We start from the raw sequence: 25932 nt of genomic DNA, 5'->3' as shown, positions 1-25932 counted from the left end.
CCGTCCCCCATCTCTGGCTCCTGTCCATGAGAAAGCCGCTCCCTCCAAGGAATGGTGCTGGCCAGGGAGGAAGATAGGCAGAGCGCAGAGCAGAGCTGAGCCATCAGATCCCCCAGTTCCCACCAAGTCGCTCCCCATCCCTTCTCACTTAACCCCTGCCCACCAAACACCCCCAGGCCCCAGACACAGACCCAGTGAAGGGCCCCTGCCAGGTTCTGGCAGCCTTGGGGGACTGCAGCACACCTCCTTCCCTTCTGCTCGCAGGGGAGGGTTTTCCAACTCCTGCTACTGTAAGCGGAACCACTAGTTGTTTTAGCCCTGGTCTTGTGTGTTGGGGATGTGACTTACAGATATCAGTGGATTGACCACTTTCATCCAAACAAGTGACTTGAAACCCTCCCCTCTCCTTCCCCAGGTTCTCTCTATGACGTGTCACCTGTTAGCCACACAACCCCGTGGTAGTTTATCATCGACTCTGGGCGCCAGAAGGGAGGGAGGCAGGTGGAATGCAGTGCCGAAGGGGAGGGCAGTGGGGCCATGCTGGGGCCCAGTGCTTTGTCAAAGCCATTACCGTAGAGCTTGAAGTCTGTTATTGGAGAGAGGGCAGAGCCACAGGCGAAAATCTGACCTTGGTTTTCAGCCTTCGCCGGGAGGAGGTAAGTGCTCAGGTACCCACCATAATCCTGGGAGAGGGAGAAGGAAGAGAGAAGTGGGAGTAAATGTCAAGAATTCAGTCATGAAAACAACCTCAGACATAATAGGATCAGTGACTCAAGCAACCATTTTCATGTTGTTTTTTTAATTTTTAACTTAAAATTTTTTTAAGGGGAATAAAAAGATGCAATGCAAATACCTCTCCAACTAATTATGTGATGCGAGTCTTCCCTTCTTTGGGACCTGTTTCAAGGGCTATGAAGACGAAATGTGATAGTGAATTGGAAGTGCCATTGTAGACTATGAAACACTGTGTAAGTGTAAGGTTGTTATCAAGTAGCTTCCAAATCAGCATTTTTGTACAGCGTTTCTTGCTGCCTTCCTTGTCTACAAGCAAAGCCAATCATTTTATGTGATTTTGAGGGAGGGCCAACGAGGAAGGAGTGTCAAAGGGCGCCCGTACTGATCTGCCATGACGCTCGGCTTAGGGGTCTCCAGGAGACAGACAAGCACACGTGTCCTGTACGTGGGTAATTCCTTACATGTATTGCCCTTGCCCTGGGATTGACATGAAGACCCCTACTTCAATGTGGGCCTCCCAGAGAGCGTAAATGTTATATCATTATCTGCCACGGCTGCCTTCAAAGCTGCTTGGTTCAGATGTGCTCCAGGCTCCCGAAAGACCCAAAGGGAATGGAACACGGATGGGACGTTTTGATGAGCAAAGGTGGGCAGGGACAGGAGCAAAGGCTCAAGAGAACCAGGGTACGGCCTGGGGACTGTTAGAGGGTGTGTGTTCATGTGTGTGTGTGAGCATGTGTGAGCATCTGCGTGTCAGCGTGTGAGCATGTGTGTGTGTAGCGTGTGTGAGAACATGTGTGTGTGTGAGCGTCTGTGAGCACGTGTGTGATGGGAGTGGGAGGGCGGAGTGTGGGGAACCCAGGCACCTGATGGAGACTGTGTGAAGCCCAGGCCTTGCCAAACTCACTGCAGAATTAACCGTTTATGACCTATATGTTTGTTACATTACGTTATAACAGTGTTCCTTCAAAACAGGAATATCTTGTCTTAATGACAATAAAAGAGTCTTTTTCGTTTCTGGCTAATAATATTTCTTGTCAATGGGATCTACAAGTCTTCACAAGTCATTCTGCAGTTTGTTTTAAAAAAAGTGCTGCGGGGCTGGCCTGGTGGCACAGCAGTTAAGTTCATGCGTTCTGCTTCGGCAGCCTGGGGTTCACTGGTTTGGATACTGGGAGAGGACCTATTCACTGCTCATTTAGCCATGCTGAGGCGGCGTCCCACATAGAAGAACTAGAAGGACCTACAACTAGGATATACAACTACGTACTGGGGCTTTGGGGAGAAAAAAGAAAAAGAGGAAGATTGGCAACAGATGTTAGAGCAGGGCAAACCTTCCTAAAAAAATAAGTGTTGACTGATGACACCAAATACTGGCAGGGATGTGGAGCAACAGAAACTCCGATTCATTGCTGGTGGGAACACAAAATGGGGCAGCCACTATGGGCAGCAGTTCGGTGATTCCTTACAAAAGTAAACATACTTCTACCATACGATCCAGCAATCATGCTCCTTGGCATTCACCCAATGGAGTTGAAAATTTATATCCACACAAAAACCTGCACATGGATGGTTATGGCAGCTTTATTCATAATTGTCAAAACTTGGAAGCAACCAAGATGTCCTTCAGTCAGTGAATGGACAAATAAACTGTGGTACATCCATACAATGGAGTATTACTCAGCACTAAAAAGAAATGAGCTATCAAGACATGAAAAGATTTGGAGGAAACTTAAATGCATATTACTAAGTGAACAAAGTCAATCTGAAAAGGCTACACACTGCATGATTCCAATGCTATGACATTCTGGAAAAGGCAAAACCATGGAGACAGAGAAAAGATCAGTGGTTGTCAGGGGTTGGGGGGAGGGAGGGATGAATAGGTATAGAACAGAGGATCTTTAGTGAAAATACTCAGTTTGATACCATAATGATGGATACATGTCATTATACATTTGTCCAAACCCACAGAATGTACAACAGCAAGAGTGACCCTCATGGAAACTATGGACTCTTGGTGATGATGATGTGTCAGTTCATCAGTCGTAACAAATGTAACATCTGGTGGGGGATGTTGATGAGGGAGGCCCTGTCTGTGGGGGGAAAAGGGAATTTTCTGTACTTTGCTCTCAATTTTGCTGTGAACCTAAAACTGCTCTGAAAAATAGTCTTTAAAAAAAAGCATTGATGGGGCCGGCCCGGTGGCGCAAGCGGTTAAGTGCGCGTGCTCCGCTGCGGCGGCCCGGGGTTCGCTGGTTCAGATCCGGGGCGCGCACTGGTCCACCGCTTGTTAAGCCATGCTGTGGCGGCGTCCCATATAAAGGAGAGGAGGATGGGCACGGATGTTAGCCCAGGGCCAATCTTCCTCAGCAAAAAAGAGGAGGATTGGCATTGGATGTTAGCTCAGGGCTGGTCATCCTCACACACAAAAAAAATAAAAAAAATAAAAATAAATAAAAATAAAAAAAAGCGTTGAAGACATTTTTCCTAGGGAAGCTTATGGTCTACTAGGGCTTCAACGAGAGCAATGTTCCGCACGGGAGCTCTGCAACCTACAGGCCAGAACCTGCAGAGCGCAGCCCACAGGTGTCCCTCCCCCTGCTCCCCCAGGACGCCTGTGGAGCAGCCACAGCTCCATGGGGCCTCTGCAGCTCCAGGAGGTCCTGGGCTTCATGATGAAGGGGGCATGGAGCCCGGGCTGTACCCAGACACATTTAGGTAGACGTAAGAAGGAAACAGAGAGGAGAACCTGCAGAATGTCAATCAGCTAAAAGAATTGATGGCTTATTTCCTCCGAGGGGGAATGCAATTGTGGAGTCCACAAAACCTCTATCTAGGGCACAGTACTGAAGGGGCAGGGTACCTAGTGAGGCAGAATGGCTCGAGGAAGGTACCTGGCAAAGAGCACTGAGCACACTCCCTTCGGCCGTCTCAGGGACAGGGGCATGTGAGCTGTGTTCTGGAGGGTGTACGGGGCCCCCTTTCCACACAGCACACTCGCTGCCCACGCCACTGAATCAACCACTCTTGAGAAAGCCTGTCTGCTACGAGGTGACTCCAACACCTCTGTGTCCAGAGTGAATTGTGAAAGGCCCAGGGGTGGGCTATGTTTGGTGCCCCGCCTTGGGAATGCAGCCAGAGAAGGGAGGCCAAGCTCTCAGAAATGGCATCCCCTGTGTTTGGGGAGGAGCGAAGACTGGACAGAGTTACCCAGGCCGAGGCACCCTGCCTGCATCTGGCAGTCAGTCTCTTGGGCAGTAACTTTCCCGTGTGAGTGGGGATGGGTGATAAGTGTTGACATCCTAAGTGACGCTTATAACCTATCCAACTGACTCTGAGCCCCTCACAGGCAGTGACTGGGCCTCCACCAGTACAGAACGAGCCTCTAGGTCCATGCGTCCAGGCTCTGGTCTGTCCCTGAGCCAAGGAGAGAAGCTACTGGGCTGTCCCCTATAAAGCAGGTGCGGAGCGGGTGTGGGAGGGCTCCAGGATGCTGTTTCTGGGGTCACCCCACAGGGTGGCGCCATACCTCAAATGCTCCCATCCATCACTGGGCTCAGAGGTTCTGGAGGCGATGCTGTACGAAGTATTCCTGTGGTTACCTGCTCAAGCCTCCATCTGCGGGGAGGTCACTGTGAGGCACCACGTGGGGCCCGTGCTGGGAGTCATTCTCCCAGACGGAAGACGGGTCTGTGTCTATCCATCTGTGTTCTCGCTTTCTTGGGATTAAGAGGCCACAGGTCCAGGCCATCTAAGAATGGGGGTGCCTTGTGCCCGGGTGACACTAGGTGGCCCTCCACGGACCTGACCCCCAGCCATGGGCCTCCACGAGACCAGGCTACCACCTTCGGATGGGCCACCCCATGGGAGCGTCTCTGGTTTGATAGTTCAGAGCGTGAACCTCCCACTCCCTTCCTTCCGTCCAAGTGAACCTGGTAAGTGAATGTAGCTGCTGCACAGAAGGACACAGAAGTCGAGGTCCCGCCTTCCCTTCTCTCCTGGGGCCACACTGAGCACATGGCAGGCTTACGGAAGGAAAGGAATTAGGAACCTGAGAGAGCGCTCCCACAGGATCTGGCTTCTTTCTTCCTTTCCTTCCAGATAATGTAAAAGAAACACTGATCAATGAGCTGCTCAGACGAGGGCTCCCTTTGCTGGAGTCACTAAGCATCAACCTCTCGCTCTTAAGAGAATAATTGCTCCCACACCACCAGACCAGAGACATTCCCAGTAAATCAGGATCAGGTCAGCGCTCTTCTACAGGGGGTGTTCAGACAGAAGCCAGCCCGGCTCACCTTCCCAAACACAGCCACACGCGTTTTGTCAACGTACTGCTCTTTCAGCATCGTCCTGCAAGGGCAGAGGAGAGAGAGGAGTCAGCGCACAGCACGGCGGCGTTGTGTATCCCTGTGGCCCAGAGCAGAGCTTTCCAACCATTTCAAGCATAAAAGCCCCTATTTAAACGGAAGGAAATAGTGGAATTCTGATATAATTGCTTATGGCTTCTATTTATTTAGTGCACAGGCAGTACGCCCACATTACACTCAAGGCGCCCTCCCAATAACTCTGTAGAATGTCCAAGGGTGTGAAGCTTGCCGGTTGAGAACCATGAATGCAAAGCAGCCGAGGCTGTTCTGGAGACTTTCAGGCCCGCTGGGGTCCCTGTCCTCCTGTTGCCATCTGCCCCTCGCTTGGACCATGTGACTCCCAACCACCCCAGAGTCTGGAAGGGTCCTTCTGGGTCAGCAGGGAGAAAAGACGCTCTGGTTCTGTGTGGGGTGCCGGGTGCCCACTCCTCATGCAGTGTCCTCTGTCCCCGATTCCTGGGAGGCGGTCCCTGTCTTGGGCCTGTTTGGTGGCAGAATCACCCCTGCCTTATGTTTCCCGCCTTGGATGCGGCCAGCTCGATGCCCCAGACCCTTGCCAGTATCTCCCCCGCCCTCCCCAGGGGTCCCTGTTTCCCGACAGAGTGACAGGAATCTTTCTGGTTTCAGACCCTAACTCAGCAGCAGGAGTCCTGCCACCTGCTGGCAGAGGACTGGCTGCTTTCTGCATCTCTACACATTGCCTCTTTCCCGATGCCCACGGCCACCAGAGGCCCCTTCCCTCCCACTGCCCCATCAGTCCTGCTTCCATCTCATCCTTGGTGATTATTTTCTTGTTTCTGTTTACTAGGTGGTGCTGGCTGGCTGGAGCCACCCCATCACCGATAACCGCCCTTCTCAGGCTGAAGGGAGTACAAACTCCGGGTACTGGGCCCCCAGAGCCAACTCTTCCAGGATCCCATGTCCCAGGACATGGCCAGTCCTTCCCGGTTAGACCAGTGCTTTGACTGCTCATGTCAGCAGTAAACGGACACAAGTCCTGGGGGTGGGAGGGCCCAGCTTGGAGCAGCAATTTCCTTGGCTTCTCACGATTATAAAAATTCAGGTGACTTTGCATCTTCATTATGTTATGGTTTATTTCACTATGAGGGTTTCCTCAGATTACTTGTCTAAAATTGATGATCCATGCATGTTTACTTTAGGGCTTGGTTTAGGTTGCATTCCATTTTAGAATATTAGTCGAGAGCAAGGAAAGTGGGAAACCACCTCCTCCATCTCCTCCTGCTCCTCCATCATCAGCCTCGTCATCCATCTATTGAGTATGTGCCATTTGTAAGGCTCTGTGCTAGGTCGTGGGGACAAATGTTGACTAATTTATAGGCTTTGCTTTCAAGAAGCTTCCACTCCCACTGAGTCAGGATATCTTGTGTCCAGTTCCTGCTTAGCTACTAAGGAGCTGTGGGACGTCCAGACATGTCACTTACATGTCCCAGGTCTCAGTTCTGGGGAGAAAAGTAAGAGGCTCCAGAGGTTGAGGGGGGACTAGGCTCAGTGGCAGGTTAAGTGCAGGACTGTATCAAACAAATTGAGCGTAAATCTGCATCCTAAAGGGTGCCTCCCTCAGAGGCATTCCCAGATGCAGGCAATCGGATGTGCTGCCCAGGCTGCAGAGACTGCCCATCCCTGGAGAAAATATGCCATGATAGCAAGATTTGTGGGTCTCGCTTGTGAAGAGCTGGATCACCTGACCACCCATGGTGATGCCCATCTGTCAACAGGTCACGCTCTACACACAGAACTGGCACCTGGGTTAAATGCCTCTCTCTTACAAACGAACAGGACCAAATTTCATCAGACATCTAAGAAATCTTCCACATGAGAGAGCCCAAACTAAAACCCACCAATAAAAAAACAGAAAAATTAAGGAAGCCAGAGGAAACAGAGATAATGCAATAAACAGAAGAAAACTTTGAGAAAACTATCATTAATATATTTAGAAGGACAAACAAAAGTGGACCAATAAAACAAAAATAGTATGCTCTTGCATGAAGAAAGAGGACCAGCAATTTTAAAGTGTCATATCTGAAAATAAACATTCTGCAGAAAGGCTGGAAAATAGGAAAGAAAAACTATGTGGAGAATAAATCCAGAAGCACCAAAATCAGCATAATAAAAGTTCCAGAAAGAAAGAACAGAGAAAAGAAAAATTATCAACACATTATACCAAAAACTTTCTAGGACCAAAGGACAATTATTCCCCAGATTGAAAAGGCCCACACCAAGGGCTGAAAGTTCAGAATGCCGCGGATTAAAAAGGTCCTTCTTCTGAGAGGGAGAAAGGAACAGGCCATATACAAAGATCAGCAAAAAGAGTAACGTAGTTTTTCTCATCAACAACAGTGGATGGTGGGAGATTCCAAGGCCTTCTAGATAGGTTACTTTCTACGTAGATTTTATGCCTAGATAAACAGTAATATCAAACATGCAGATAAAACAAAGACATTTTTAGACATTTTCTAGATATATGAAGGAAGAAATAAATAAAAAGGAAGACATCTATCTACTGCTCCTTAGCACGTGACCCAGGGAGTGGGTTGTGCATGTGCAAAGCGTCCAACAGAGCAAAGCCATGAAAGGACACTCAGAGTTGATCCTGGAGACAACCGGCCCAGATGGAGTGGGAAAGAGGGCAATAGCTCAAGAAAAGAGAACCGGAATTGATAGATTACTACGTCTCAGCAGAAAAAAATACTAATAAGAGCACGAGTGGAATGCGGGAACAACTGGGAAATATTATGAGCAGATACATAGAAAGTTACTCTGGTAAAAGACAAGCAACTTCCAGGCTGACACAGGCCTACAGACCACACAGATGCTCTTGGCACCTTCAGAATCTGGGAACTTCACAGCCAGAGGCTGGATTTGGCAAGAAGGGGAGAGCCAACAGGAGAAATGTGGTCAGTAAGTTTGTCCTGCTCTGCGCCATGGGGCAGGCACAGCAGGAGTCCAGTGGGAAGGAGGAGTGGTCAGGGCACTGGTCCCCAGCTCCCTCCCTGCACAGCTCCTGTCAGGTGCTCTCTCCCCATGATGGGCTTCCTCTTAGGGTCCTGCTGTCGCCAGCCCCAGAATACTCCAGCATCCTCTGGAGCTCCCTAACCTTGCCCATACTTTTGTAAACATGCACTTTATTCATCTCTCCTCATACTACCCAGTTTGAATGTTTCCTGCCAGGACTCTGACCCATAAAACTTGCTACATTGCCATTGCCATCTACATAACCAGAATTATAGCCCTGAAAAATAAAAGTTGACCTTGCCATATCCTTGCTAAAAAAAACCTCTTGTGGACCTCCGCCACTTATAGAGCAAGCAGCAACTCCTTAAGATGATGTGGGATGTGTCTCACAATCTAGCCTTGTCCTACCTCTCCATGCATCATCTAGCCCCCCATGGTCCGCCCTACTTCTCCATCCATCATCTATCCCTCCATGGTCCGCCCTACTTCTCCATCCATCATCTATCCCTCCATGGTCCGCCCTACCTCTCCATCCATCATCTATCCCCCCACGGCCCACTCTACTTCTCCATCCATCATCTATCCCTCCAAGGTCCACCGTACCTCTCCATCCATCATCTAGCCCTCCATGGTCCACCCTACCTTTCCACGCATCTCCTACCCTCTCCATGGTCCACCCCACCTCTCCAAACATCTCCTGCCCACTCCGTGGCCCACCCACACTGTGATGCTCCGTGTGCCCTGCGCGGGCCTGTGTCTTTGCATTACCTTAAGGCTTTGCTCACAATATTTTCTCTGCTTGGAATGTGCATCTCCTATTTTCTGCCTGGCAAATCCCTATTAATCCTTTGAGGTCTTGGCCCAAGGCCACCTCCTCCCAGAAGCCTTTCCAGGCAGGGCTGTTCGCTTCTGTAGCCTGTGCTCTGAGTGCCAGTGTGGCTTCACCTGTGCCCAAACTGTCCGCTCTTCCCTTACGCAGCGAGGGGACTTTGCTCATGTCAGCTGTGATAGGAAGTGAGACACGGTGGGCTCCAGGACAAAAGCATGAAGTGTAGGAAGACGGGAGAACTGTGAAGGCGCAGGCGAGCTTTGAGGAGTTAGCGTGATGGCCGACTTCGTGGTTTCTTACACTGATAAAACTGGGCTATTTCTTTCTGACTACTGAATATACAGACACAGATCCCACCTAAATAAAGCTTAGTAGAGTTCTCGATGGCTTGAAACATTTGGGTCCCAGCTTCCTAAGAAAGCCTGCCTGTTTTATGAGGGCTGTAAGGTTTGGATGGTTTATGTCTCTTGTAAGCCTCAGTGGCCTAACAGTTGACATTATTTACTGTTTTTCTGGAACAGCTTCTGCCTTGTTTTTGAACAGATGGCCAGATCAACTCCTTATTTTTAGAAAACACTGTGAGTGTGAAACAGCCTTTTGCCCTCCTGTCCCTGTGCTTGGAGGGGGGCAGCTAGACGCAGCCAAGAGCCTGCAGGGGAGCGGGCTGCGGGCGTGCCTGAAGGACGCTGTGTCCTTCGCCTGGGGCCTCGGCGGGCCGGCCGGAGAGGCCTCTGAGCTTCCCTGGGAGGAGTCAGACCAGGGTGGGCGAGGACAGGAGAGAGCAGCAGGCAAGTGCAAACGGATCAGAGGAGAGACATGGAGGGAGGCAGGCGTTGCAGTCATCTCTGCAGGACAAGCCCCCCACGGTTGCTGACGTAAGGTCACTCCCTCTTCTGAGCCCAGCCTGGGTCCCTTTAGTTTTCCTGAGAAGTCTTCTGTAGTGGACACTGCTGGTTGCTGACCCACACCCACCCGCTTCTCCTCCTTCCCAGGAGAGCCCCAGCGTGTTGTTATCTACCCTTCCTTCCTCTGCCTGGAGGAGGCGGACACCACCCCCAGGCCAGGGTAGGCCACGGTGGACCCACTAGGTCTCAGGGTGAGCACTTCTCTTGCCAGTGATGGGTTCTGGGTTCTGCAGTGGGCAGGGAGATGTAAGGAGAAGTTTGCTGGGTGCTTCTGGGGAGGCTCCTCCCTTCCTTTCTGGAAGTTTCTGAAAGTGGCTCCTGCCCCAGCCTGCCAGAGGTGAATGAAGAAGCATGGAGCGAAGTACTCGTGGCAGCCGCCCTTGAGCATGAGGAGAATTGTCTCAGGATGAGGCCATTGCGGTTGGCTGAGCAGAGTGATGGAGAGAGCCTGGGTCCTTGGTGGCACTGCAGGGTCTCTGGATCAATCAACCCTGAGGCCTGCCATCCCTCTGGATTTCCAAAGCCAATAGAGTTCCTTATTTTTAAAGCACATTTGACATTGTGTGCGTGTGTTGTTAACTTCCAGCCAAGAGCATCCTAACAGATACACCTTCCCAGACTGTTGGTCTTCAGAGATTCCTCTTCTGTATTTTCTGTCTGTTATACATACAGGGCTCTGGACATACTGCTTGTCTCTCTTCAACCAGCTCGCAGCTCCCTTGAGGAGAGGGGCCATTCATTCCCTCACTCATTGTTTCATCCACTTAAAAATTATTTACTGAGGGGCTGGCCTGGTGGCATAGCGGTTAAGTGCATGCGCTCCGCTTTGGCGGCCTGAAGGTTCGCAGGTTCAGATCCTGGGCATGCACTGATGCATTGCTTGTCAGGCCATGCTGTGGTGGCATCCCATATAAAGTAGAGGAAGATGGGCACAGATGTTAGCCCAGGGCCAATCTTCCTCAGCAAAAAGAGGAGGATTGGCATCGGATGTTAGCTCAGGGCTGATCTTCCTCCCACACAAAAAACAGTTATTTACTGAGAGCACACCATGTGCCAGTCATCTTTTTAAAAACAAGAGAGAAAACGTTTTGAAAAGTCAGTAGAGTGAAATCTTGTAAACCTGCGAAGCACACAGGCATGATAATAGGTGAGATGAGACGCCAAGCCTGCTGACAGTTCTTCAGTCAACAAGTAGTTATGAATCTGGGCGCTGCATTCTACCTTCTCCAGATGCCCGGGGGCCAGCGTCACACTCCCTTATTCATGATGAAGATGACAGTCATCACCATTTGAGTCCCTGTGTGTTTCCCGGCCCTTCTCATTCCACGTCCGGGAGTCTGGAGACTCGGTTGAGTTGTTCCTGCAGCGCCTCTCAGTGGTGAAATCACGTTTAGCGCTGCCGTCCACACGCCGTAAGACTGTGCAACTATATTTCTACACAGTGTGCCCGAGGCCAGCTGTGGCCTGGCACGGGTTCTTGATGTCTTTTTTTCCAAGGCAACAATAAAACTCAATAAATAGTTTTGAGTGTTTGTCCCTTGGTGCTCAGCCTCTTTTTGTAACATTCTGTTCTGTAATACTCTATTGGTCTCTGTAACACTCTATTCTCTGTCTACACTCTGTAATACTCCAACCCTCTATTGGTCTTGCTACTCAGTGACAGGGACGTGAAGGAATGATGAGACAAAAATGTGCCACTCTTCAGGGCTGAGCAGAGTTTTCTGACCAACCACCCGGCTGTGCACAGGGGTCCTCTTCTCCATGCCCACTCATGTTCTCTTTCTCTTTCTGTCCTTCCTTCCCTCCCTCCTCTCTCTCCCCCTTGTGATGAATGGCAAAGACGTGTGTGGACGCTGGCCAGCGTCTGTGATCACGGGGAGGCCACGAAGACCCACCTCACAGTCTCTGCACCTTGTTTTAATCAACTATACAGGCAAGCTACCTAGCTATGGGAAAACTAGCATAAAAGTTGTCGAGAGAACATTACTAGTAGTTTCCCTGAAATTCACTTTGGATTTGCAGGCAGAGGTTTGTAAGTATGAGCAAATTGCATGCAAAATGTGTGCAGTGACAAGAAACATACACCTGGAGAGGACCGCGGTGCAGCCCAGTTAGGAAATGTGACCTCCCCTGCCTTTCCCGTGTCAGTGGTGCCCACTGGGAGGGGTCCTCACCGCACAGCCTCCATCTGGTCCTTCTCCTCCAGGGAGCCCAGCCTTCTCCTCACTTCGTGCAGGAGCTTGGTTCCTTGGAAGCCGCTGCCTCGGCCGTCACACTTCACCACCACGGCTCCGTGGCTGCTCACCATCACCGTTTCCCAGGTCACCTCAAACTTCTCAGCCACGCTCTGGCTCCCCGGGGTGCCATCCCTGGAAAAGACAGTCCATGGCCTCGGCATGCTGCGTGGGGCAGCGGGTAGTCTAACAGACACCGGGTCCTGAGGATTCTCTCCTGAAGGACTCTACCCACCCCAGGGGGGTGCCCGTGACCCCTGCCTGCCATGTCCTGCCTCCATCCCCCAGGTTCTGCTGCCCAGGGTGGGTAAGCTGGCATTATCCACACACCTGAAGGGGAATGAAGGAAGGGGTGCTCAGAGGGCCATCCCGAAGCACAAGGGCACCAGCAAAGAGAGTCACCGAAGGGCAATTACTTGGTGAGAGAAACTCAAAAAGTTGTCCCAGCTTCTCCTTTTGCCTTGCCTTCCCAACACCGTGTGACCCTTTCCTGGGCTCTAGACCTCTCAGGCTGCCCCCCTCGGCCTGTCAAGTGAGTGACAAGAGCGTGTCTGCTCCTTTTAGCAGAACTCCTGGTTTGAAGAAATGATCTCTCTTTTTGGTTAAATCAGAAGAAACAGCACATGGGCTGATCTGGGTGGCCTTTCCCGTTTGCTTATCCTCAGAAGATGAAGCAGCCTGTTCCCTCAGAGGCAGGGGATCAGCCAGGCTCTTAGCTGGGCAGTCATATTGTGCCCGTGTCTTCCCTGCTCCTCACTCAGGGTCATCACTCTGCCAGCTAAAACCATCCAAGGCGGTGTATTTACACCACGGAAATGGGCCAATGCTACTAAAAGGGCCCCTTTAAATGGAGGCTCAGTTGCTAAGAGCGCCAGCACACTCACAGGCATGAGGGAGGCTTCTAAATTATTTTTCCTTTTGATGGGGACGGGATGAGCAGGAGGGAAGGCCAGAGCCGGGTCCAGCCTCTCTCTCAGTAACAGCAACAGATGACAATGCCCATTCTGAGAGCCGGCCAACTGAAGACGCACTGGCTGGTCCTTCCTCCAAGGAGGTGACAGCTACCACCACCCTTGCCATCTTGACTTTCTGCCAAAGGCTGAGGGTGTGCAGGTGAGGGGTGTGTGTGTGTGTGTGTGTGTGTGTGTGTGTATGTATGTAACTCAGGAATACTGCATCTGCAGGGTAGAGGAGAAGGACCACTGTGACGGTATGATACTGATATATGGGAAGTGTGTGTTTTGTTTTCTTTCGGATTTTTTGTTTTAAACAGGCACTGCTCAATAAAGTTTCTGTGGTTTCTTGAGGTCCCCAAACTGCACTGCTGTCACGTTTGAAGTCATAGCACAAAGCCCTACAAGCTACTACGGCGGCTACACGGCAGCCCGTCGTGCACGTGGTCCGTTTGGGCAGGTCCTGCCTGAAGTCACAGAATCGGGTCGCCTTGACCGGGCTCTGCCTCCTGTGCTTCTGAAAGGAAAGCGAGCTGTGTTATCAACGGGGCAGGCTTTTGGGATTTCCCTTAAGATTACTGAAGAAACCAGCGTTTAGGACAGAAAGCTGTCATTAGCATCTTTGAGAAAGTGACGAAAATCTGGTTTAATCAGGGAGAAAGGGGGCAGTATGGGAGAAGTGTGTGTGAGTATGTGTGGGTGTGGTGTGTGTGAGTGTGTGAGGGTGTGTGTCAGTGTGGGTGTGGTTGTTGGCAAAGTGCTAACCCTGTCCAGATAGTGGGGTTAACTGCAACATGGAATCAGATGTTGGAATCTAAGCCGCGGGGCGTCCTTATGATGGAGCCTTTCTGTGACTGAGGGACTGAGCCCCCAAGACGGGGCTGGACATGATGAGCAGGGTTAATCCAGTTATTTGACATTGACTCAGGTGGGTTATCTCACCACCACCCCTAAAACAGCCCCAGTGCAGGCCTCTGCCCTATCCTGACCCCCGTCAAGTAAACGTGGGGGTGGCTCCCCCAGAGGCCAGAAGAGCTCAGTATTTTTCTCATGCTCCGTGGGCCTTGAAAGGACAGACAGGGAGGTGGAGAGTATGTGTTAATTCACCTGGGTGGTGCCTGCCTTTGAGAGTGCTTCCGGGCACAGTGCACGGTCTGAGCGCAGGTTAACCTTCATGTACCCCTCAGTGCAGGTGGTTGGCATCTGAAGTACCCTCGTGAGAGCACGCTCACACACGCGGGGTGGGAGCCCTAATCAGGATGTGACACCTTCAGAGGTGTGGAGAGAGCGCTTAAGAGGTTGTTCTCGAGATCTAAACCAGAGGGCTGGTTAATTAACACAAGGAGTCTCTGAAAGCATTCTTTGCTGCCAGCGAGTAGTGTTCAAGGCAGTTTCGAAGCTGGCAATGCTGCTTAGCTCAGGCACCCTGGCACAAGGAGGGGCAGCCAGCTGGCCCAGCAGGGCAGGCGCCGAGGCCATGCTGCCTCTGTTTCCTGGGGGCTCCGGGCCCCAGGTGAGCCTCGGAGCGCCTGTCGTGCACGCTCACCTGACTTCCCCAATCAGCCTCCATGCCTGTTTCCGAGCCGTTTACCAGCCACTGGGGCACGATCCCTGGACTCTGACTGAAGACCTGCTTCACTGGAACAAATCACCCCAAAGTGATGAGGGGATGCACAGCCCCCGCTTTCCTTTAATGTCTGGGAGTCTCCGATAGTTATCAAAAGAACCTGACATTTGCTGACAGACTAAATTGTCTTAAGAATTTAGTTTGAAACAACATCGCTTCACCTGCTTGTCATTTTCTTAAGAGTTCAACATTCCTTTTTCACGGTGTTATTGAGTCCCCAAGCGAGCACCCCGAGAAAGAAAGAGGCGACCGTACTTACACCACCAGGAGCAAGGGGTAGTGGGCAGTGTCGGTGAAGGTGGCGGGCTTGAGGATCTGAATGGGCAAGTCTAGGCAGAAAACGAACACAGAGCAGCATGTTAGGGGGCGACAGCGACCAGGAAGGAAGGGGCGAGGATGAGCGCTGGCCTCGATGTGTCTGACCCAGAGGGCGTGGGGGGAAGGGCACTCTGGACGGGGCACAGGCAGGTCTGCACAGATGGTGACTCTGGCTTGCTGAGTGACCTTGGGCAGCTTACTCAACATTTTTGAGACTTAGTTTCTCCATCTGAAGCTTAGATTCAATCTTGCAGAGTATGTTGCAAAACAGACAAGACTGGATCACCAGGAGCGCTTGCTAACAGCAGAATTCCAGGCGGGGAGAAATGGACCCCGAGGGCAGCTTGTCTCTCTGCCAGGTGGCACTGCTGCAACATACATTAAGTGGGGATGGATACTGGGGAGCTGTGGGGACAGGGTGAGGAAGAGACGGGGGGGCGGGGGGGGGGCCAGGGCAGCAGCCCGGAGGGAGATGCTGAGAGCCCCAGGGACCCTCCGTGCAAAGCGGGGGGCTACGCCCGCCTCAGTGTCTGCAGGCTGGCGTTGGGCAGGTCTGACTGCCTGCAGAGCCACACTCAAGGACAGCGGGGGCGCTGGTGCAGCCCTCGGTCCTGCAGCACCAAGCTCGTTTGGATCTGGTCCTTGGCAGCATTGGATCCAGTCAGGGAGGGAGGGGGCAGTTTCCCTCACCGGTTTCTTCTGTCCTCCCTAAAACAAACCTTCCTGCCCAAGTTAGAAGTGGTTTATTGATGTTAACTATGACCAGATTAGCAATTAAATTGGAATAAGTGGCTTTTTCAGGACAATTACTATAGATACACCCCAGGCTGAGGGGCTGGCCTAGCAGCCTGTTCTGACCAGGGTCTCATTACTGATTCTGGCTGAATGTTAATGGCTTGCAAATTGGATCAATGGCCCAGGGACCTGCAGAAAGGCAGACGTTGGACTTTATCGTTGAAATATCCATAAAACATGGTCTGGGCTGCTCTCTGCCACTGATAAGCCCACGGGCAGACCTTGGCCATGACTGGCTGAATACATTTCCAGAGAGCCCTTAGCAAAGCCTCAGCCTTTCTCTAAGGAAAACCTTAGCCTCTGGTAGCATTAAATGAAAAAACAAAACATAACAAAACAAAAACAGGTGGGTGTGGTGACACCTTCCAGGTCTTCTGCCACCGCACGGGGGTGGCGTTCAGACACTGGTCCCTGCACACAGCTGCGCCTGCACCTTCATTTACCTGTCAAGTAAAACCTCATCCCGGAAAGAAATCTCACGTGCAAGGCAGGGAAGCGGATTCTTTGTTTCTAAAGGTCTTTTTCTGCATTTTTGAGGAGAGGAGGCATTCACCCATTAGTCTCTAACACTTGGGAAACACTGCTGTGATAGCAGTGTACAGAGTGGATGGGAGAGGAGGGCACAGCTTAGGAGATGAGAAGGACTCTTGTAAAGGACTACCATCTGGCCTCAAAGCAAGAGATGTGAGAAAACTGTGAGGGAGAGTTCTGGAAAATTTACTGACTGGGGAATGGGGGAACTTGAAGTCTGGCCACGGAGCTCCACCTGGCTGGCTTCATGGCATGTGACCTGTGCAGGCACGCAGGGCCCTGTGCAAGGGCCCTCTGCTGGGCTTAATGCTCTGCTGTTGTAACAAACTGTGAATGAAGCACCCCACGCTCTCATTTTGCACGAGTCCCTGCAAACTATGGAGACTATCCTGAGGTCTGTAGACAGACACAAAGATACAGGGGGACTGGAACAAACATGTGGAAGTTGCTTGCTTGTTTATTCACCCACCATCCATCCATTCATCCATCATCCATCCATCCATCCATCCATCCATCCATCCATCCATCATCCATCCATCCATCCATCCCCCATCCATCCAGCATCAATCTAAAGTAATCTTGTTTTCTTGCCTTTTGTTTCTTCCTTATAAAAGGACAGCACAAAAAGAAATATCCAGTTATATTGAGGGTTCTCATTAATTTGAATCTGCTCTGAGTAACTGGACTTCAGGTTCTGTATGGAAGATTGAACCAGTCAAGGATGCCATCCATGTGGGCAGCCCAGATTTTCCTTTGACCTATTTCCTTGGAATATAAAGTTTTATCAATTGGGCTTTCTATACCAGAATACCACTGGATTCTCCAGAGTAACTCTCTATGTAGAAAATACCTCAACAGGGAAAGGCGTGTGGGACTTAAGACAAACAACCTGTTACTCAGTTGAATCCATCAAGAGCTGCCATCGTCCTCAATGCACACACCTCACGTCAGTACAGGTTTCCGCTTCCTGCCTGCTACCTGTGGATTTCAGGCCAGTCTGACTGGGGGTCGCTTGTCTTTGTCCTTGGGGACACCATACACAAGCTCCCAAGGTACAGGTTCACTGTATCTTCTTGCTAGTGTCTCATCCTTTTCTCTCATCATTCTCTATTAGAGTTGGGATTCCTACGGTTCTTGTGTGTCCTCATATTCTGCCTGGACTTGTGGCCTTTCTGCCACCTCATCAGGATTCCCCTGAGCCTTGATGGCTGGCATCTGTGGATGTCCCATTTTCTCCGTGTCTCCTTCTTTTCGCTTTATAGCTTCTCTCCCACTCACGAATGGATGTGCCTGTTGACTCCACCTACGGAGTTTTAGGTTTCCTGGACACCCAGAGCTACCCATGGTCCCAAGGCTGAGTGCATCTAATGGAAATCCAAGAGAAACTCAAACTCCAGAGAGATGGAATGGCCCTTGAACCTGTGGGAAGTGACATCTCCACTGGGCATAACCACATTTCTTGGCCAAGGCAAATCGTCACAGCCTCTATTTATGGTTTTCCTAAGTTTATTTCTTCTCCCACCTTTAGACTCTTCCTTATTCATTTGCTTCATCATCCCCTTCATCAGAGCGATCACATTTAGGGTGTTTTAAAAGTGGAGGGCAGATTTGAAGCACATCATATTTCCCGACTTTTCTGACTTTGAGGTGAATATGTATCCCTTCATGTATCTCTAGCAATGTTTAGAAAAGTTCCAATATAGTGTGACCCTGTATGGCCCAATGATAGGACCAGGACATTTTGGGGGAGCGGCCTCTGGTTGGACTGAAGGCGATGGAGAGTGAGGGGTCCCTCTGTCTCGGCTGATACCCTGGGACTCTCCTGCAGGCTGGAATTCCCGGTCAGCCTCCTGACTCACCCACAATGAATGACGCTGATTCTTGCCTAAGAGCCGGCTCACGTCGCTCCCTCCTCTGGACTGCACCCTCTCCTCTTCTTTGCCAACCTAAAGCCGACTCCAGGGACCCCCATTCAAGTCCCACCTTCCTTGGAAACTTCAAGTGACCCTGTCCTTTCTTACACTCTCCTCTGAACTCCTGGGCCATCTGCTTTCTGCCAAAGGATACCGCTTTACCACAAACACTGTGGGTTGGGCTGATTTCGTTTCATGGGCAGGAGCCTTGGTTCCTGCACCTAGGAGCTCACAGTCTTAGGGGGCTGTGTCTTCTCTAACAAGGGGTGCTCAATAATATTCCAGGCCCACTGAACCAGGTGACAAGCCACTGTCCCATCAAAGGGAAAGGGTAGACAAAGCTTTCAGAGATGGTCTAGGGCACAAACACAGGCCCCAGGGCCCTTCAGCTCAGGCATTACTAATCACTTTCAGCCTCTTTCCCACTGACCCCTGGCGACCTTCGACTCCTCTTTAACAAACCGGCTCCAGCAGCTGCTCTCACTCAGTCAGAGTTGGCCCGGGACCAGAAACCGATTTACCAGCCTCCAAGACTGATGGGTAGATGGCATCTGAATGAATAACCTGAAGATAACGTGGAGGTTTGAATCTAAGTTAGATTTAAGAGAGTGTTATCCTCAAAAGCAGGACAGTCTGGAGAGGGACAGAGTTCTGGGGGAAAGACGGTGAAGTTTGTTTTGGGCATTTTGCATTTGAGCTTTCCACGGGTAAACATCTAGCGGGCAGTAAGGGCTCTGGGGCAGGCTGGGTGGACTGGGAACCATAGGCTGAAAGGTGAGCGTTAAGAACTCTGCTTCCTTCCTGGAGATGTGAGTCCATTTCCAGCCAACGGTCTGGGTTTTTTAGTGCCTGGCAGTGCCTAGCACACAGTAAGTGCTCATAAAAGCTTATTGAACGACTGAATGGACAGCTCCAGAGAGAGAGGGGCACAGAGAAAGGCAGGGTGCTGGACGTTCCTCAGGCTGTGACAACACACAAATCCCTCAAGCATTTCTCCGGTTGCAAGGATGCCCTCACCAGCCCACGATCAACATTTAGAGGGAAGATGAGGAAGTAGTAGAAATATCCAATGCATAGAAGAGGAACTTCCAGAGGGAGGACGTTTTCCCCGGACGGTGTCATGACACGCTCCCCCAAGAGGAGAGAACTTCCGTCTGGGACCGTATTTAAGTCGTCAGCCTCTTGAGGAGAGAAACCATTGCCTCACATTTTTGTCAGTCACCAGAGTGAGACTCTTGGTTCTGAGCACAGTGAGCTCTGTGCAGGACCCACAGCCCCGGCTCTGCCCCGGCTGGAATGCATTTCCAGCTGCGAGCCCAGGAGACCTGGCGCTGGGGACGCCTTCCCTGCTCGGCGACCAGCCGCTGACGTTGGCCTGTTGCAGAGCTCGTACTCATTTTTCTTTCGAGAGGGGAAGATGCAGCACTTACTATAATCGTCAATCTGGATTTTCCTGTACTCCACTTTAGGCATCTGTCGGTCGTTTACGGCCTTCTGTACGTGTTCGTTTGTTTCTAGGTCAAAAATTTCTGAAAGAGAGGAAAAAATATCACACTCAGATTCGGCAACCGTTTATTGAAGCCATGGGTTTTCAAGTGTCCACCACTAACTCCTACCCCGGTCCCGGAGGTGATTATTATTTCTATTGCACGGACCAGGAAGCCGAGACGTTACCTAACTTGCTCGTGTTACACGACGGGGTGGAAGCAGGAACTTGGGGGGATGGAAGATTCTTCCCCCTGTATTAGGCGACTCCCTGCCCCATGGATTTCCCTCTCCACGGCATTTCTTACTACACATATAGGTTTGGGTATGTTTCATCTCAAGACTGCAGATTTGGGGAAACCAACATCATATGGTTGGACATCATCTGTTAGGACAAATGGTTTTCCAAATATAGTGGCCACAATAACCAAGCAAGGGAAGGAGAGTGAAAGCTGGAGTGTGATCTTTATTAAAATGTCACAGGAAAAATGGACTCCGATTTCTTACCTTATTCCTAATGTTGTCTAGCTTTGGAGACCTTAATCTGGATGATCAGATTAGCTGACAGTGAAGCCACAGGAGCAGCAGTTTGCAATGCGGTAGGACCAGCCCTTGTCCCTCCAAACTAGAGAGAGGCAGGTCAACTCTGCGCCCACGCCTTACATGCGCGGCGTCTTCATTTCTCAGGTTGTAACAACACACAGATGTCCTCACTGTGCATTTCTCCAGTTGCAAGGACGCTCCCTCATCAGCCCACATCGTTACTCTCCTACTGAAACGGCCTTTCCATCTCACCTCACCATCCGACATGTAACAAAACCCATTCAGCTTCTTTTCTCCTTTCTCACCTTGAGCCTACATATGGGGACAACTTGTGGTTCATTATGAAAGGACATTTTATCTTCAAGGAACTCTACCTTTCGCTTGTGACATCACTGTGAAACATTCGTGAATATTGTAAAAAGGAAACTTCTGTCATGTGCAGTTACAACGAACGTGGAGCCGTCCTCCCACAATGACTCCCTGTAAGAACAACAGGCCCTCCACAGGACTCCACAAAGGCACGTGAGGGTTAAACCACGGCTCATAACAAGGAGTCTCCAGCACGCGGCTGTCAACATCGCTCCAGGATCCAGGGGTGGTTTCTGAGCAGGACCGGCAACCTTCCTTAGGAGGCCAGAGGAAGTGCAAGTTCCCAGGGCTTGTGATGAGCCAATAAACAAGACAAAAAATGTTTTACAAGTTGTTGGACACACATTTGAATATTGATCTTGGACAAAAAGGTGAGCAGAGAAAGGGTGAGACTAATTTTCAAATAGGTAGAGTTTAAAAAAATCTGAAGTTGGACCACCACCACGAATGATTCTGAACACCACATAGCATGCAAGAAATGGCATCCTTTGTGGATGGTGGGAAAGGAGAGCTGTGTCTGGAAGGGTGTACACTGAGGTCCACGTAGACTTGACCTTAACTCTGACAGCCGGAGACGTGGCCCGGGAGATGGCACATACTGCCTCATGGTCACGTATGCAAGTTAGGGAAGGAACACGACCCCAGGGTGGCATGCACACCCCACTGCCTGCTCCACACCCATGGCCTGTACTCTAATGGAGCAGAGAGAGCACTTGTTTTTGCCAAGTCCAAATGCCCTCAGCCGCTTAACACAGTGTTCCAGGCAGACACAATCAATTGAGAGGAGTTGGTTTATGAGATATTAACTATTTACTATTCGTGTTCTAGTCACATCTATAAGGTGGCAGACTAGAAGGGAGCTCCATAGGATAAGGAAAACAGCAGCATTTTTCAAGTTCTATGCTACCTCAGGGCCTTTGCACTTGCTGTTCTCTGTTTGGAACTTTCTTTGCTGGCTCCTTCTCCTCCATCAAATCAAATGTCACCTCCTCAAAGAGAAGCCTTGATCATCCATCTCAGGTACCCCCCTCCAGATATGCTTAACACCAACTGTAACAGTTTTGTTTGTTGACCCGGCATCCCCCCTCCTCCCCCCGCCACGGCATCAGAGTTCAGTCCCATCCCAGAGATAAAATGTACTGGTTGCAGTAACCTGAGTAGATCTGTTTATGGAAATCCAATTCACACCCTGGAAATGACGCATCCCCATGGTGGCTAAGTCTGGTTTTTGACCCAAGTCTTTCTCCCTGTTCCCACGTGGCCCCTTTTCCATGGCCCCAAGAAGGTCTCTGATGGAGAAGAAACTAGAGAGGACTGAGAGGGCCTCCTGGCAGTTTCAGAAAGCCCAAAGGCTCTCAAAGGCTCCTGGCGCTCAGGACTCTTGAGAGTTGAAGCAACTGAGACCTGACTGTCAACCCCTGCGCCCTGCATAACTCAAACCAGGAAGAAACCAAAGCACGCTTTCACCAAACTGAAAAGTCTGCGGTGCCTGAAGGACTAATGATACACACAAGTTAGTATTTAGTTAATACTGGGATCACAATGAAATTCACGGATGCTACGCAAACCCAAGCTAATTGTCGGAGCCAGCGCATGGATCTTACAGGGTCATCCAGAAGCCGCAACCCCGGAGAACATGCAGTCTTTACCTTTCTACCTGCCTACGAGGTAAGCCCAGGTGGAGACAGGTAAGGGCCTGGGAGTGTGAGAATGGGGGTCAAACTGGAGAAATGGAGACTCACAAAGGTGAGTGGGATTAGCAGGAGCTCAGGTAGACTGTCTTTATTGACAAGAACAAGGACGGGTCCGTCGCTATCAGAGAAGCAGCAGCATGCTGCTCCAGCGGGGGAAGTCTGCTGGTGGAAGGCCACCCTGACCACCAAATTTCAAATGAAGGAACTGGAACAGAGCCTCTCACGGTTTATTATAATATGTTCTTCTCTCCAGATGCATGCATTTGAATTCGATATTTCTGGCATCACTCAGCAATCTCAAACGCTGATCCTGAAGGAGAAATTTCATCCTCAGGTTGCAGTGTGGTTTGTTGCCTGACGAGCTAAGCTTGCCAGGAGCTAACGGGAACAGACTTGCCACTGCAACACCCATTACCAATTCCTGGACCTCGGAGCTCCGGCTTCGCGGGGGAGCGCACAACGCTCTGATCATGCACTGACTCCACAGACGGCATTTGAATAGCTCGTCCCTCCGTTTTGAAATCCCACCCTTCACAGAAAGGCACCAAAGCAACAGACTATTAAATGTAGTTAAATATTAGATTTCTCATTTAATGATTGCCCACACAACTGGTTTTATCAGCAGAGAGCTGGCTGTCCCACAGGGGAGCTGAGTTAAGCCATTTTATTTGTTCCTATAATTACATTCAGAGAAGGCAGGAGCTCAGCAGAGGGCTGAAGATAAGATGGGCACATTCCCGAAGGGCCTTCTTTTGACTTTGGGGCCATGGGGACCTTCAGTCTGGGGCATACAAATGGCCACTCCTTAATTAAATGTGAGCCCCCTCTAATATTTGGTGGAATTAGCTATTATCAGATCTGGACACAGTGAGACCGCGGGAACAGATGCCTGCTCAGGAGGGCTGCCTCCCTGGCTGTGCCCCAGCAGGCAGATGCAGCGTGGCCGGTGGGCTGTTCCGAGACCCTGTCAGTTCAGGGCATTGGTGGAATCGCCACTTGGCTGAATTTGGGGAAATCAGTGACCAGCATCTAAAGGAAGCCAAGAGGCAACTGACCTAAAGGAGACAAGAGCAGCCTGCTCCCTCTTCTCACATTTCTGCAGGAGGCAGAAGCGCAGGATTGTGTGGGCGGGCACAGAGATTGCGCCCAGTATCTGCAGCGCTGTCCGGATGCGCGGGTCTGACTGCCCTGCCTGCGTTTTCAATGCCTTTTGTAGTCCAGGTCTTTCCTGGCGTATTTCTGGTTGCTTCGTCCTGTGCACCTTCCCCCACGGTGTCAGGACCCCCGTCCTCCCACGCTCCTAGACTGCGGCATTCAGATGCTGCTGCCCTGCCAGTGCTGCGCCGCTCAGACCAGATCCGGCCCTGACGCTGGCCCTGATCTTTTAGACGCCCCCCTCAGCTGGAGATCTCTTTTCTCCAAAGGCCGAACGTCGAGTTGTTAAAGAATCAACGTCACACAGTTTGGGTAATAACTGTTCTCTGTGCTGAATCTATCTTTGTCTCCAGCTGGATTTTAAGCACCTTGAAGGCAGGGGCATGGAAGTGAATTTGCCTTCAGTCCCTCACTGGTGCTGGGCGGTGAACGGGGTTACCGAGGAGGAGCTGTGCGTTGGTGGACTGACACGGCCCCTCCCCTCGACTGACTCGGTGCCCACCGAGGAGCGGGGGCAGCGGGGGCAGCGGGGCCACCGCGCCATGGGAGCTGCCCCGGCGGCGGTGGAGCCAGCCGTCCTCCCGCGTTCCCTGGGAGAGAGGAGGGGCCACGGCTGCACCCCTGAGGGGTGGAAAGCACCGCCCGCTTTGCTCGCTCTTCACTCCCCTTTAGCTAAAAGCCCGCTCACCCACCAAACGTGCTGTATTTTGGTCTAGAATGAGCCCCCTGTAAACCTGATCATCACTCCATCCCTCCAGAAAGGCTGCCTGTGTGGGGAGCCCTGGGGACCCCAAAGACTTTCCAAACACGCAGACAACTGAGGGCTTGATGGAACCCATCATTCCATTCTTGCTGTCATCTCCTGGCACCCCCATCTCCCCTCCCACCTGCATGCCACGTGCCTGATAGAAGCGGTGACACCCCCTGGGTGGTTACTCCCGAGAAGATAGGGGAGGGCAGGGGTGTTTCCCAGGCAGAGAGGATACAACAAGAAAGGGGCAGGCACCACTCAGTGGGTCTGGTATCATCTCATCTAAGAGCTGCCTTGATGCCAGCTGGCAGCAGGAGTTGGTTTTGCTTCTTTATAAAGACCCAACTGAAGAAAGTAGGAGGGAGAGAAACCTGTATCTGAGTGTTGGCAAAGGGGCGGTCCCCGGGCCGCCTAGTAATTTGGAGTAAGTGAATGCGCCGTCAAGATGCTGTGGGGGCTGCCCGTGAACACACATCACACCCTCACTCAGCCACCCCCAGCATTTCCTCCTGCAGCGCGGGAGCTGCCCTGGAAGGCGCACAGCAGCCCCAGCTCTCTCACACCCCGCCCGGCTTGGTGCCGCATCGCTGAGTCGCACCCCATTCGTATTTACAGTGACACCAGCGGTGTGCGAACTGTGACTTGCTGGTTTTTCTCTCCTGGCTCCCCAGTTGTTTGAATACCCAGGCACCCAATGAGTGCACTCTGGTCCCAACCATAATGAGTTCTTAAGGAAACAGCTTTTAAATAATTCAGAGTCACATCTGTGAACACCCCGCAGGCTCTGTTTGTAGATAAGATTTTCTAAAGGGAAAGAAGTCAAATATTCCCAGGGCAGCTCTGGGGTCGGGGGGGGAGGGAGGAGGAAGGACAAAGGATTCTGAAACAGTAATTTCAAATTTCAGAGCAGGCTGGAATAGATGAAACCATCGGCCCACCCTCAGAGCCAGACCCCTAACCTTCCAGGGCCACTCTCGCTGACGTGCAGTGTTCCCAGGGCTTCTATGTGTTCCCAGGGCTGCTTCTGTCACTGTCACATGCGCAGGCCACACATCAGCCAGAGTCAAGGCTTTCCAGAGTTTGCCCGAAGGCCGCCTCCCCCAGAGGCCGCTCACCTTCCCGCCACTCCGCCGCAGGCACATGGCCCCCACTTCCCCGTCTCCATTCAGCATGCCGGTCGGCACTGCCTCCCTGACTTAGGAGGCTGCGCTGCCACTCTGCTCGCCCTGCTCAAAAGCAGCGTAGGTTCAAAGGCCGTTAGGGACTCAGCGCCCCGTCAGGTTAAACCGGGGTTGATATTTGGAGCCGTGATCAGAGATGCTGTGGTTGTGGCGCATTCCTTAGGCGACAATGACACAAAGGCCTCCAGCTCCCGGGTCCCGGGGTCTGGGGGTGAGGCCTCCAGGGTCAAGAGCATGTGCTTGGGGGTCAGATGAACCAAAGCTCCCATCCTGGACGTGGCGATGATCTCACCTGAGTTGCTGTTAGGAGGCATGTGCCTGATACTGTGTGCGAAGCCTCAGGCAGGCTGGCCCACGGTATTAAACGGTCGCTCGATTATGTTACAAGTAATGGATGTCCAGCCAGGCAATGATGATGGGGGATTAAATGGCCAGCATTAGAAAGCGAAGTTCAAGGGCTCAGTCCTTCCAAGCCGCAAATACTACCCCAGCCTGCTCACCCAGGCTGAGCAGAGTGCACCTCAGAACGGGGATCCTCTCCTCCTGCTGCCCTGTGATTTCTCCTAGATGTTTA

General features: G+C 51.4%; 1 protein-coding gene across 1 annotated transcript in view; it reads right to left on the bottom strand.

Annotated features, from left to right (window-relative positions):
- The window catches only part of DPP6 (dipeptidyl peptidase like 6), a 517278-nt gene that overhangs the window by 6659 nt on the left and 484687 nt on the right, over positions 1-25932 (bottom strand). The window contains exons 18-22 of the mRNA XM_058533884.1: positions 19611-19709; positions 14883-14952; positions 11984-12178; positions 5031-5085; positions 572-683 (exon numbers count right to left, since the gene is read on the bottom strand). Of these exons, the coding sequence (XP_058389867.1) occupies positions 572-683; positions 5031-5085; positions 11984-12178; positions 14883-14952; positions 19611-19709 (531 nt within the window). The remainder of the gene's footprint in view (positions 1-571; positions 684-5030; positions 5086-11983; positions 12179-14882; positions 14953-19610; positions 19710-25932) is intronic.

This window comes from Diceros bicornis, chromosome 3, assembly GCF_020826845.1.
Source record: "Diceros bicornis minor isolate mBicDic1 chromosome 3, mDicBic1.mat.cur, whole genome shotgun sequence".
Taxonomy (NCBI): Eukaryota; Metazoa; Chordata; class Mammalia; order Perissodactyla; family Rhinocerotidae; genus Diceros; species Diceros bicornis.
The sequence above is the reverse complement of the archived record's forward strand: the minus strand, read 5'-3'. Positions and strand labels throughout refer to the sequence as shown.